Source organism: Paroedura picta, chromosome 18, assembly GCF_049243985.1.
Source record: "Paroedura picta isolate Pp20150507F chromosome 18, Ppicta_v3.0, whole genome shotgun sequence".
Classification (NCBI taxonomy): Eukaryota; Metazoa; Chordata; class Lepidosauria; order Squamata; family Gekkonidae; genus Paroedura; species Paroedura picta.
In genome coordinates this window covers 14,115,400-14,128,770 of record NC_135386.1, presented here as the reverse complement: position 1 = coordinate 14,128,770, position 13,371 = coordinate 14,115,400, and the positions used below count along the sequence as shown (strand labels likewise).

Here is a 13,371-nt window from a genome sequence, read left to right as displayed (position 1 = left end):
GTTGGCGCAGAAAGGTAACCAATCAGGAAGGGACGCAGGCGAGAGAAGCGTCCTGGGCATCCTTAATCAAAGGCAGTCAAAGGTTCATGGGAGTTGTAGTCCATGGGCCGCTGGAAAGCCACAGCTAGGTCACCTCGGCCGCATTGATAGCTCAGTTAAGTATGCATTATGCATTTTAATTAAATTTTGACTCTAAGCAGCCTTTCCTGAGAACCAAGATCCGACCCCCATTTGTAAAGTTTGAAAAATCCAGTGTATCTGAAGGCACATGCAATGAGGACCAGGGGCTCCTCTTTATTTTTAACCAGACCAGCAGGTCTCCCCTTCGACCTTTGGCACTGGGTGGGTGGCCATTGAGCAGGTGGTGTAAGCTTTAAGGCAGGGAATTTTTTGTAAGCTGGGGTTTTACTATTGTAACAGCTTGCCGATAGCAGCATGCAAGAAATGCAAATAACAAATAAAATCTATACTTGCCTATACCCAGGAATTGGGGTTTGCAGATCTTGAAGGTGCCATGGGACTCAAAATCAGTTCTTATGTGTGTTAATTCTTGTATTTGTATGCTAATTTACTGCCATTCAGGGATTTTTACTAACTGTCTTAACCCAGTCTCAGCTATAATCTTATGCTTCCTGACTCTTAAGTAGCCCTTCCAAATAACTACTCTGCTACCACTACCACCTACATGCAATGGTTGAAGTTTTGTTTCACCATGTCGGAAGAAGTGTACATGCACACAATTGCTTATTCCTTAAAGGAAACTTTTGGTGATCTTGAAGATGCCACCTGACTCCCAACTTTGTTCTGCTACTTTAGACCAACATGGCTACCCACCTTGCGGCTCAACTACAGGTGATATTTATCACAGATTTGGAAGACCCAAGTTTGAATCCCAATTCTGCCATGGAAGATTGCTGAGTGACTGTGGGCCAGTCACATAGCCTTAGCCTAGCCTAACTCACAGGGTTGTTGTATGGATAAAAGGGAGGAGAATAATGTAAGCAGATTTTTTGTCCCCACTAGTGAGAAAAGGCATGATACAGAGAATGAAAATAAATCAGTATTTGCTTTCAGACATCCACACATGAGGAGGACCCAATTATTAACACTGATGATAATCACACCAGTCCAGTTGCACAAAAAAGACATTTATTTATACTTCAAATGTACAGTATAAAATTTACAAGCTGTAATTCGATTCACATAAACCAAAAAGGGTGGGGGGGGGGAGAACCTTACAAAAAACACACTACTATTTTGGCTCTTAAGCACACCCAAATGTGTCGACCAACAATTATACAATCCGATTCTGCAGCCCGTCCAGAAGTAGCCAACATTTCATGATCCATTTGCTATTGCATCTTCCTCCATCTCTTCTTCGGCTTCATCTGAAGGGCCTACACAATACAGAACGGTTGGTGCTTTGATTCTGTCAACTGACTGACGACATCCCACCCTCATCCCCTAAAAAACATGCTGCATCTCAGACAACAGGCCTCAGTGAATTGGTCTTTTGACAACCTCATGCTGGACAGACACACTTAATTGAGATACTCTTCCTTTTCTTTCCTCCCAACAATGAGCTACAGTTCCTCCCCAATTCTACGTTCACTGTTTAATGGGGAACTTTACATCTTGTGTTGATTCCGATCCCGAAGACAGGCTAAGCTGCGTTATTAAAAACAGCTCCACCAGCAATATAAGCTGCCCAGCCTCAAGTCATTACTGGTGCCACAATAACAGGTGCTCAGCTGGCCTGAAGAGCAGGAAACTGCTGCTTACCTGCTTTTCGGTCTCTGCCAGGTATCTGCCCGGCTTGCAGCAGCCCCTTCAGCCGCTCTACTTCAGCCAGAGTTGTGGCGTTAGCAATGGCATTCTTGTGGCAAAGAAAAAAATGCACTCAAGTCAACACTCACAATAGACTGCTTAGGGCATGAGAAAATGCTATACATATTTCACAGGCACTACACTTCTTTCACAGGAACCAAGTCAATTTGCAACACATTGGAAAAGAAGTTCAAATTACTTAGATCTAAGTCATTTGATGCCAGGAGCAGGCTACAATTTATTTAATTTATATACCCCCCTCCCTAGTGGCTCGACCACAGTTTATTCATTAATAACAAACGTTAATAGATAAAACATATACTAAAATTGAAACTACAAACATCTCGGTGCAACCATGCAATTTCTTTCAGATGTAAAAATGTCAGAACTGGGAGGCCCCAAACAAAAGCTCCGCCTTGCAGGCCCTACAGAACTGAATTAGTTCCGACAGGGCCTCGATTTCCTATGGGAGCTCATTCCACCAGGTGTGGGCCAGGACTGAAAATGTCCTGGCTCCAGTTGAGGACAGATGTACTACCAACCTGTGAGAATTTATGGGGCACATGCTGTTTGGGGAACAGAGGCAGTAGACCCAGTCTTGGTGCAGTGGACCAAGACTGTAGATGTCCTTAGAGGTTTTAGCAGCCATAATGTTTTAATATTCACTCACACTGCTACCCAATTCCCCACCCCACGCCCTTTAGGAAGAGAGTTATAAAATTCTAAAGCATCAAAGCGTAGCCTTTTGACAAGGAAAGGTATGCAATCAGTAGCTGAGATGCACCATTTCCTGTCCTTGCGGAAAGTGCTGTCAAGTTGCACTTGACTTACCACAAACCCTCTTGGGGTTTTCAAGGGAAAAGGCAAACAGAGGGATTCGGTACTTTCCTGGCAGTCTCCTATGCAACCAGGACTGACCCAGTTTAGCTTCCAAGATCTGACAACAAGGCCTGGGCCATCCAAGTCGGGGTATTTTGTTTAATTTAATTTATCCAGTAGGCAATATGTTTATCCAAAAAGCCAGTCTTTACCTTGATTGCCTCAACATCTCCTGGAGAGGGTCCCACTTTCTTTTTGTCTGTTGGCAAACCAGCACCTGGGTTGAAACTTCAGAGGGAAAAGTGCACAGTTAGAAATCAAAAGGACCATCACCTGCTTCTCCAAGCTTCCAAAGAGCAGGTCTCTGGAAGCCCCGAATTTCAATCAAGTGTAGTATCTTATCTTGGTTAACAAACTGATACAAGGAAGGAAGTCTCCTTCAGAAACACCAGCAGGGTGGCCTTCCTTGTCCCCCACCCCGTTTTCTCAGGTCAAAGGCAAATTATGGGTAGGATTTCGCCCCCTCCCCATGATTCTGAGGAACAGTTTGAATTGTATAATCTACTGGTGGACAATAAAGTACTTCTGGAAAATGGTTCCTTGTCTGCCTGGGGGCTTTTGGACTGCCCGAGAGGCTTGCAGCCCAAGCACGACGGCTGACAGAGGTGGTGTTTCTGAAGGCGGCTGCCTGTTTTCAAAGCGGTTATCCGTGTCTTACGTTTTGGTTCTCCTGGCAATATCCTTTGCAAGCTGTGCACCCCGCTTGCCCTTGAACATTTTCTCTGCCTCCTGACGCTCCTACAGCGATACCACACACACACACACAAAGTTAATGCAACATAAACGGGAACAAGCACTCTGTGCACAGCCCCCCCCCCCCATCAAAAAAGCACAACAAGGGGGAAATTATGGACAGAATGTTAAAAAGAATGGCAACGTTCAGATTAGACCTTTAATTGTGCATGAGCCAAACCTAGAACCTTTCTCAATAAACATGTTTTCTGCTTCCCTTCAGGTGCAGTTCATGGAGTTTTCCTCCTAGCATTGAGTATTACTTGTCTGACTAAGATTTGAGTCCAGTAGCACCTTAGAGACAACCAAAATTTTCAGGGTATAAGGCTTTGGGTCTCACAGCTCTGAGCGTTGACTCCCAAAGCATATATTCCTGAAAATCTTCCAGGACTTTACTCTTGCTCTTCTGACTGCAGACCAACCCAGCGACTCTCCTAAAACTAATTAGACTGATTTTTGTCTTCAAACGGCGGTCATCTCATCCTAGGGCGCTGGAATGGCCAAACAGAGTAGCCTGCCATGAAAGTGCAGTGTGAGAAAGTGAATCTAGCCCTCCTTGCCATGACCAACCTGCTTACCCCACAGATAGAAGGGTTGGATCTAAAGGCCACCTTCGGCTGGAATAAAACGTTGCTCTCTGTGGGGGGAAATGTTCCTCCCTCACCCCCAAAAGCTGCTTCTGGGGTACAGTCCCACTCTGGAATAGTGGGACAAGTGGCAATGAAGGAATCAGCAAGAGAATGGCTGTTCCCCACTTTCCATTAGCAGAAAATGACTGATGATCTTAGCCCCAAGGACTTGAGCATTTCCATTCCTGCTGTCTCAGTAAACACACAGCAAAATACAAGAACAAACAAATGCCCCAGCATCTTCCAAAAAGAGCCTAACATTGCCATTTGCATTGACCTGCACTGGCCGTAGACATCAGATGCTCATTCTTCCCACCCCTACTTTTAAGCACCCAAATACCAACAGCTCCCCCACCACATGACTCAACTCAGTTGCAAATTCCCCCCCCCTTTTATGTTACACTGCAGCGAGGACCCGAAATAAAGGCCTCAATCAGATAAAAAGAATGTTTAGTGTCAAGCTTCTCAGACAAATAGTTTTTATGGTGCTTACTTTCAATTTCACTTTCTGGAAATCCAGCACTCTGACTTGTGGGACTTTGTAGATGACATACAGCCTATAATGTTTCTTGTTTGTTACAGGGTTTCTCAAAATGCTAAAGGAAACAGGAGGAGATGAAAGAAGAGAAAGATATTGACAGTTTAAAACCATGCCCTGTTGAAGGGCCTTTCCAGGAAAGGGTTACGTAACACAAATATTCCCAGAGGGAGCCTTTGTTTACAACAGGGCGGCATCCATTGCTATGTTAAAGTCAATTTCGGTTTTGGATACTTTTGAAACTCAAACTCACACAAAGCTTCCGTTTGTTTCCTTTACAAAAACAAGTTAACGGCCTTTCTGCCCCCATACGGGCTACCAAAGGAGCTAACAATTAACATACAGAAAACCATGCCTGAAAAGCCATTAAAACCAACAAAAAAATGAAACAAAACCAGAGCTAAAATACATACAAACCCATAAAAAACTACAATTAAAATATTGGCCAGGAAGGAGGGACCACTGAAGGCCATAAAATTAGGGGAAACAGGAAGAAGGCATTTATTTCAAATGGAAATTAGAAGTCCTTTTTAGGGCCATCTACCAAAACAGCAGAGATGAGCCATGTAACTAAAAACAAACCCTATCAAAATGGTCAAGTTGAGGGGGTTGCATTATGCAAGTCTCAATAACATACACCACAGCCACTAGAAAAGATCCTGAAACTAGAAGGGAAGATGCTTCCTTGCCTTCTACTTCCCAAAGTGGCTTGCTGTTTGTCTGAAAAAAATCTTCTGGAAGTCCACAAGGTCATGCAAACAGAAATGGGTGTGGAAATGAAACCATGAGGAAGAATCTGGTAAAGTTGTCTTCACTCTCTTCCACTGAAGCAAGTGATGAACAGGAGGAGGAGGAGAAGGAAGCTCTATGGATGGACACTTGGGTGGTGAAAATTAGAGAATTTGCCACGATGGCTAAATTGACTAATCTGGTCAAGCAGAGGCCAGCAGAAGACTGCTGGGAGGGATAATTGAGTGTTCTGCAATCTCGTCACTTTTGTTCTCTTTGTAATTGCTTCTAATCTTTAACATTAAAAAAATAAAACCAGAAGAGCATGCAAATTAAATCGCTGCATCACCAATACAGAAAACAAGCAAGACCAGATATGTAAAAACAGCCTCAGATAGTGGTACAGTTTGTTTGTTCTGACACTCAGTAATGGTTTTTGGGGAAAACAGTAAGCTAAATACAAGGGTAGTCAACCTGTGGCCCTCCAGATGTCCAGCGTTTGCTGGTAGGGGCTCATGGGAATTGTAGTCCATGAACATCTGGAGGACCACAGGTTGGCTACCCCTGAGCTAAAAGATGGTTTCAGTACAAATCAGAACATTGTGGCTCTAAAAAAGGCAAGAGCATCAATTGCTCTGTTCACAAGTTCCGCTGTGACAACAGGGTGAGATTTTTACTTCTCAGTGGAACGTTTGTGAGAATGAGGCTACTCAAACTTCACAAGGCCAAGGAAGCCTGCTTTGCATAGAGGCCAGGTCAGTCACTCCGCAGGACAACACCTTTAAGCAGACCCTGGCTGAGCTGACCTTAACTGGTGCATCTCACAGGCTGACCTTGGACCTATCCTGTTCTCTTACAAGCTAGTCTACTTTTGGGGGTGGGGCGGGGGGCCAGAACAATATATTACCTGACAAGCTTAATACTATTTACCTACTCTATGTTTTTGAAGCCATGTACACATTTTGCTTCGAGCCTCTTGTGGCGCAGAGTGTTAAGGCAGCGATATGCTGTCTGAAGCTGTCTGCCCATGAGGCTGGGAGTTCGATCCCAGCAGCCGGCTCAAGGTTGACTCAGCCTTCCATCCTTCCGAGGTCGGTAAAATGAGTACCCAGCTTGCTGCTGGGGGGTAAACGGTAATGACTGGGGAAGGCACTGGCAAACCACCCCGTATTGAGTCTGCCATGAAAACACTAGAGGGCGTCACCCCAAGGGTCAGACATGACCCGGTGCTTGCACAGGGGATACCTTTACCTTTACCTTACACATTTTGCTTCACACTTTAAAAAGACGCGAGGACTAAAAACCTCTAGGAAAATAAAGCAGAGGCCTTCACAAGTAGAAACCCCCAAAATACTTTGGGGACGGTATGTTGACAAGCTCCGCCTACACGGCAGATAGAATAAATTAACTCACAAAAATGAAGGTGTGCCATACCTCAAGTAAGTCAGCGATTTAACGGTTGCCAAGGGATCCAAGTCACCCTAAAAAAGAATCGAAAACACGTATGTTACAGTATCATTCACAGGCAGACAAGAAAGCTGTCATGGAACAAAACTGACTCCTTCATAATTGGTCAATTACACAAAAGCACAAAAATAATCAGTTTTAGTTTTAGAATGTCTACGCTTAACACTTGTCCACGCGTTAAATATATTGCGTTAAATATATATATCTCAACTGCACTGCTTCACGCGGTAAAGATAAGACAACTAATCCAAAAGGCATCCAACTACACAACAAGAAGACTTCTTATCTAACTTTAGAATCTGAAGATCTCCCATAGGAATGCGAAACAAATGTTTCCCCTACGACATGGGCCATGCTTCCCACCTTCGCTCACACATGCAGCACAAGAGACCAGCATTAATCACACCAGAGCCTCCATAATGGCTTGAGAGTCAAACGAGGAGCTGGGAGATGCAGATTCGAATCTTCTCTCTGCCATGGAAGCTTGCTTCAGCACCCACCCTCAGCCAAACCAACCTCACAGAATTGTTGTGGATTTAAACGGAGGAGGGGAGAATGTTGTAAACCACTATGGCTCGCCACCAGGAAGAACAGGGGGTTAGAAAGTAAATATAAAAACATAAAATAAAGCTTTGAAAAGTTTTTGAAATTAGCCAGTCAACTATTTTAAAGCATTAACTCTATTAGTACAAATTTGGACCCTGTAACCATTGGTCCATTTGAAGCACAAAACAAGTGGATTAATTTATTGCATACTAAAGAAATTCACTTTAAAAAATTGGTAAAGGCACATTTGTAAGTATGTTAGGTAAGTTTTCTTAAAATGTGAATCATTCACATTTCTTTTTCCCTTCTTGGGCTTTAACCAGGAGATGTAGGGTTCATTGAGAGTTAGAAAAGAACACAATGATTCAACAAGGAAGGAGAACCACAACCACTCAATGGAGGCAGTCAACTGAATGGCACGCCAATTCTGTCCACTATTTCTCTTTAGAGGTCAGCCCTGAAGCACCAGAAAAATCTTTGTTTTGCATGCACAAAAGTCAATATCACGCTAAGATGACTGGAATTTTGGCAGCCTAAACAAGTGCAAGGTTTCCCAGCAGCAACTGAAGGCACGGGGCCAGCTGCTTTTTACAAACACAACACGCAAACACAAACGGAGCAGTGGGTTAAGATTCTTTTCCTGAAACAATTTATTTCTTGAAATAAACTTTCTCCATAGTTTTATTTCTTCCTTGAAAAATATAAACAGAATCCCAGAGGGCTGCTAAACCATGGTTTGCTATGGCCCTCTTCTGTGTACACAAAAATGTAAAGTTTCCAGTGTGCCAGTAATGATGCAAGAACGGGGTCCCCACCAGTCATAATGACAGGCAGTTTGGCAGAAGAATTTGGCTCCCCCAGCACCTCAATGATCTTTCATGGCACAGGATGTGGCCATTAACGTCAGAAGTTATTTATTTTGTACAAATCAAATAGGGGGCCTTATCAAGGATAATGTTTTTCCCCTTCAGAACATATTTAACAATGACACAGTCCAAGACCTTCCTTTATCTGGCTGCTGAGTGATCTGCCTTTTGAGCACATTCTTGTTACAGAACATGATTGAAGTGTGGGGAGAATCCTATATTAGCTGAAGCTTAATTAAATTTACAAAAGTCATAGTACGTGGCATTGGGATTTCGGAAAGGCTAAGTCTCTTCTTTACATAAGCACACAATTGCCCTCCTTTCTACCAGGAACTGGAAAAGAACCAGGAGAGGCTACAGACATGAAGCCTGTGAGGTTCAGAAGCAGTCCTATCTTCAGGGGGAGGGAAGGGGCAGCTGCACTGCCAAAGTGTTTATGGGAAAAGAAGAGACTGTTTACTCAGGAGGGAGGACAGTGATAGCAGAGGCTATGAAACAATAAGCAATGATCTCGGCCAGATGGCTATTCTGGCAATTGCTTATTTGGCCACCCGCTTAAAATTTACTGCATTGCTTATAGCTCTATACACATGAACCCTCGTGAGCAAAGTAAAAGATGTGAGCAACCGAGGGCCACGACAGTCTCCACCAGAGTTTCCTCTTGCTTTGCCCTGCCCAGGCATAGTTCACCATTTTTGGCGTCCTAGCATGCGCGCTCATGTTCCACCTCCCCGATAGGCCTCTGCTCAGCAGCCTTGGGATCCCACCTCAGCCAGTGTGTAGAAGGGATGTGCCAGTGTTTGCCTTTTGTGGCCCTTCCTTGCATATCCAGGGAATTGCTCATTGCCACTGTGGGATGGTGGGTGAATTTCCTTATAGTCAGGCTGGATTCTGGATTTGGGGGGGGGGGGGATCCCATGGGCATGAAATTGGGGTCACTGTTGACAGGCATGTACTTGTGAGTACCTGTATCGTGCAGGGGGGTTGGACTAGATGACCCTGGAGGTCCCTTCCAGCTCTATGATTCTTCTCTTTAAGGTTAACAGAACAGAGAAGCTACCTTGTTCTAGCATCTGAGTTACCAGTTGAAAGAGACTGGGAAAAGAAGAAGAATAGTTGGTTCTTATGTGCTGCTTTTTTCTACTCAAAGGAGTTCTCAAAGTCGCTTACAATCACTTTCCCTTTCCTCTCCGCACAACAGACACCCTGTGAGGTGGGTGAGGCTGAGAGAGCCCTGAGATTACTACTTGGACATAACAGCTCTAGCAGTGTTGTGACAAGCCCAAGGCTGCATGTGGAGGAGTGGAGAATCAAACCCGGCTTGCCAGATTAGAAGTTGATGCTCTTAGTCACTACATCAAGCTGGCCCTCTCCTTGGGCCGCTGTCAATCGCAGTCATACAAGATGAGCTGGCTGACTCAGCCTAAGGCACCTAACTTGGTCATTCAAATATGCGAACACAGGATTCTGGTGATTACAAGAGAGGAGTGCCCGGCTGCATAGAAGCCACTGAGTTAGCGGCATACTAGAAGTGGGTGAAAGCCACAGCTGCATCAGAGAAGTGCCTGCAAGAACAGCAAGCAGCATGCTCAGGCTGTCTTTCCAGGCCCTCCCTACACCAACGAGCAGCCAAGAACTCATTCCATTTTTCAGGTTCTTTCCAAAGGTGAAACTCCTGGAATATTGCACCATCACCCCTCCACCTGTAGAAATAGCTGTGGCTTTGAGGTGCACTGGCTAATTCTTTCAGACATCAGCCCTCTGCTAATACCATGTGACTGCTGCCCATCAAAAGTGAGCTGCAACACAGAAGTGGTGCAACCACCACCACAGCACTGTCCTTTCAGATTCTTGTCCAATTGAACCAACATCTTTCTAGAAATTTAGGCAACTGGCTCAGCACGGTTTCGACTTGCTCTATCCTTGCCTCAACTTACCAGCTCCATGATGTTATTGTTGGTAAGAACGAGTTCCTTCAAATTTGGTAAAGACTGTTCAAGTCCCTCGCCTATTCGGCTGGAATAATAGAGGAGAAAAGAAAAGCACAGGATTAATGGAAGACGAGGCATATTAGCTCGTTCCAAACTCAGTTGGCAATCACGTTAAGATGTTTGATCAAGAGCCCATAGGGTAACTAATATATATTTATTTAAAAGGCCATAAGCCTCCCAAGGGCTGGTGAAACACTCACCTTAACCTGTTGTTATTCATCAGCAATGTTTTCAGCCTTCTCAGCAGGGGAAACCCATCCAGCTTCCGAATCTCATTGTCAGAGAAGTCGATGGTATCAAACTGGTCCAGGGTGGCACCCAGGTTCTCAATCACCGGAATCTTATAGCCTGGGAGGGCAATGTGGGAGAAAGAGAAGAGGAATGTCAGCTGCAGCCAACAAAGGTAAAGGGAAAAGGAAAGGCCAGCATGATGTAGCTGTTAGCATTAGACTAGGGTCAGAGAGACGGAGATTCAAAGCACCACTCTGCCTTGGGAGCTTGCTGGAGAAAACCAAAGAGAATGTTGTTGTAAGCAGCCCTGAGTCCCCATGGAAGAGACAAGCGGGATATAAATAATAAAATAAATGGTCCGCATAATTGCAACCTAGGACCATTTCCCCAGACACACCAAAGCATGGTGTGGGAGCAACAATTCCAGTGCAACGAGAGGAGAAAATTTTCAGTAATGGCTTTCATAAGGCAAGAGGTGAACAGAGATGTGAAGGTCTGGAGAAAGGATGAGAAAATATGGAAGGAAACATGGTATGAATCTCTCCAGGCCCTTTTTCCAATGGAAAGCTTTCACAAAGAGTGAAAGGCTTGTAAAGACAAGGTACTCTCCATGAATCCTATGAAAGAGAGAAACAGGGAAGCAAGCTTGCACACACACAAGCTTACACCAGAAATAAAACTTTTGTCGGTCTTAAAGATGCCACTGGACTCTAAATCTATTTTCCTAACAATTTTTCTCTTCAGGGTAAAAGAAAATTCCACTTACAAACCATCCCAGTTATGCCAAAAGGCACAGATGGGAAAAAAAATTAAAAATACAAATGCTATGGTGGGTCTTCAGCAGGGGGCAAACCATGGCTCTCTCCAACTATGGTTGGGCCACACCTAGACTCTACAGGTGGGGAAATGTGCTTTTTAATGCTTTTAAATCCCACAGATACAAGAAAAAACTACAATTGTATAGATGCTAGGTACACACGGTGCTTTTGAAAAGACCTTTTGGCTTTGCAGGGGTGGCTCTCCAGATGTCCATGGACTACAATTGTCACGAGCCCCTGCCATGCAGCAGGGGCTCATAGGAATAGTAGTCTAGGGTCAGCTGGAGAGCCACATTTTGGCCACCCCTGCTATAGAAAAATCTCTTCTGCAGTGAAATCTAGGCATTGAAGGGGTGGTTCTCCAGGGGTCCATGGACTACAATTCCCATGAGCCCCTGCCGCATGGACCTCTGGAGAGCCACCCTGGCCTATTGTTTAGCTTCCCCTCCCCCATTTTACCCCACCGAGCAACAACTTAAGGGGCCCAAATACTCCCTCCCCCGACGGAAACGCGGGCAGGCCCAGCGCGGAAGCTTCCGAGCACGCGCGGTCCGGAAAAACGCCAAGCATGTCCCTCGCGCGCCACCGTAGCACGGCCTTTTCTTCTTCAAACTGCCTCAGGCCTACTGCGCCTTCTCACCGCGGAGGTCGAGCTCGCGGTCCCGCACGGCGTTGGTGTATTGCGCCGCCTGCTCGATCAGCTCCGCCGTCAGCTTCACCATCTTGCCGCAGTCCGTCCGCGCCGCCGGAAACGAGACGATAGACACGCATGAGCGCCTGCCCTTTCCGTCGAGACGCAGGCCGAAGGGCAGAGTGCCGACGCACGGATCGGAGAGGACTAGGGGGCGGGGCTTCCTTGTCGCCGTGGCGACGCTGAGAGCACGCGGCTGGGTGGCGGGAAGGGGGCGGGAAGGAGGCAGGCATGACTAGAGAAGGAAGATAGATGATAGAATGAATGAATTTATTAGCCATTGGCCAAAATAAGAAGATAGGTTTATAAGAACCAAATGGAATAATATCATAGCGGTGTAACTATAAAACAGCACGACAAAGATAGAATTTATTTTTACACAGCCATCTGCCTTTATGAAATAAGGAGACAATTTTATAAGGAATAAAGTCGAATAAAACCATAGAAGACATAAAAATTTAAAATCATGCATCTGTAACTGTAAAAGATATAGACATTTGATTGATTGATGGTAGATATCCTGCCATAGGGCCCAAAAGGGCTTATTTTATAATTTTACCATTTATTTAACAATAGAGAACAGAATTAGCATGTAATGCACTACATGAAGATCTGACATGTTTCAGAAAGAAATCCCAGCATTCATAAGACACTTCAGGGGGGTCTCCCATTCATCCAGTCCGTGGGCTTTGCCATCACACCATGTTCTCTTAGTTTCATTAGTTGTTAAGTCTCATCATGTACGTCTTGTTGCTTCCATCTTGTGGCAAACAGAAGTCATGCGGCTGTTGTAGAACAACACAAACACAGGCGAATTCACAGGGAAAATGCCAAACAATGTTTATTTTGGACCAAATGGGAACTTAATTTTAAGTAACCCCTGAAATTTCTCATGATTTTTTATGTAAAACTTTTAACTCTCCTGCAAGACCACCACATGTGATCAAAAGAGCCAATAGCCTCATTATACCTCCAACAGCTCCCATCAGGAACCAAAGGTTTGAGATGCAAAAAAGAAGTTTACAATCCAAATATTCATTAAACGTACCTGCACATATTTAGAAAATGGCTGCCTTAGGAAAGGGGAGGAGCCAAGTACAAAATGGCTCCCTTGGAAAGGGGAGGAGCCAAGTACAAAATGGCTGACAGGAAAAGGAGGAGCTAAGTACAAAATGGCTGCCATGGGAGGGGGAGGAGCAAAGTACAAAATGGCTGCCTCGGAAAAAGGAGGAGTCAAGTATGAAATGGCTGCCTAGGGAAGGGGGGGAGCAAAGTATAAAATGGCTGCCATGGGAAGGGGAGGAGCCAAATACAAAATGGCTGCATGGGAATGGGAGGAGTCAAGTACAAAATGGCTGCCATATGAAAGTGAGGAACTAAGTACAAAATGGCGGACAAGGGAAGGGGAGGAGCAGGAAGTGAGCTCA

The 13,371-nt window shown here is 44.9% G+C and overlaps 1 protein-coding gene across 1 annotated transcript; it reads right to left on the bottom strand.

Moving 5' to 3' along the window:
- Positions 1 to 1,127: 1,127 nt before the first annotated feature.
- SNRPA1 (small nuclear ribonucleoprotein polypeptide A') lies at positions 1,128 to 12,066 on the bottom strand. Its single transcript, XM_077317642.1, has 9 exons — positions 11,894 to 12,066; positions 10,405 to 10,552; positions 10,151 to 10,229; positions 6,769 to 6,815; positions 4,561 to 4,663; positions 3,365 to 3,444; positions 2,859 to 2,934; positions 1,783 to 1,876; positions 1,128 to 1,397 (listed from the first exon to the last, which is right to left on the bottom strand). Exons 1-9 carry the CDS (start codon positions 11,973 to 11,975, stop codon positions 1,339 to 1,341), a joined length of 768 nt encoding a protein of 255 aa, XP_077173757.1. The 5' UTR covers positions 11,976 to 12,066; the 3' UTR covers positions 1,128 to 1,338.
- Positions 12,067 to 13,371: the final 1,305 nt, after the last annotated feature.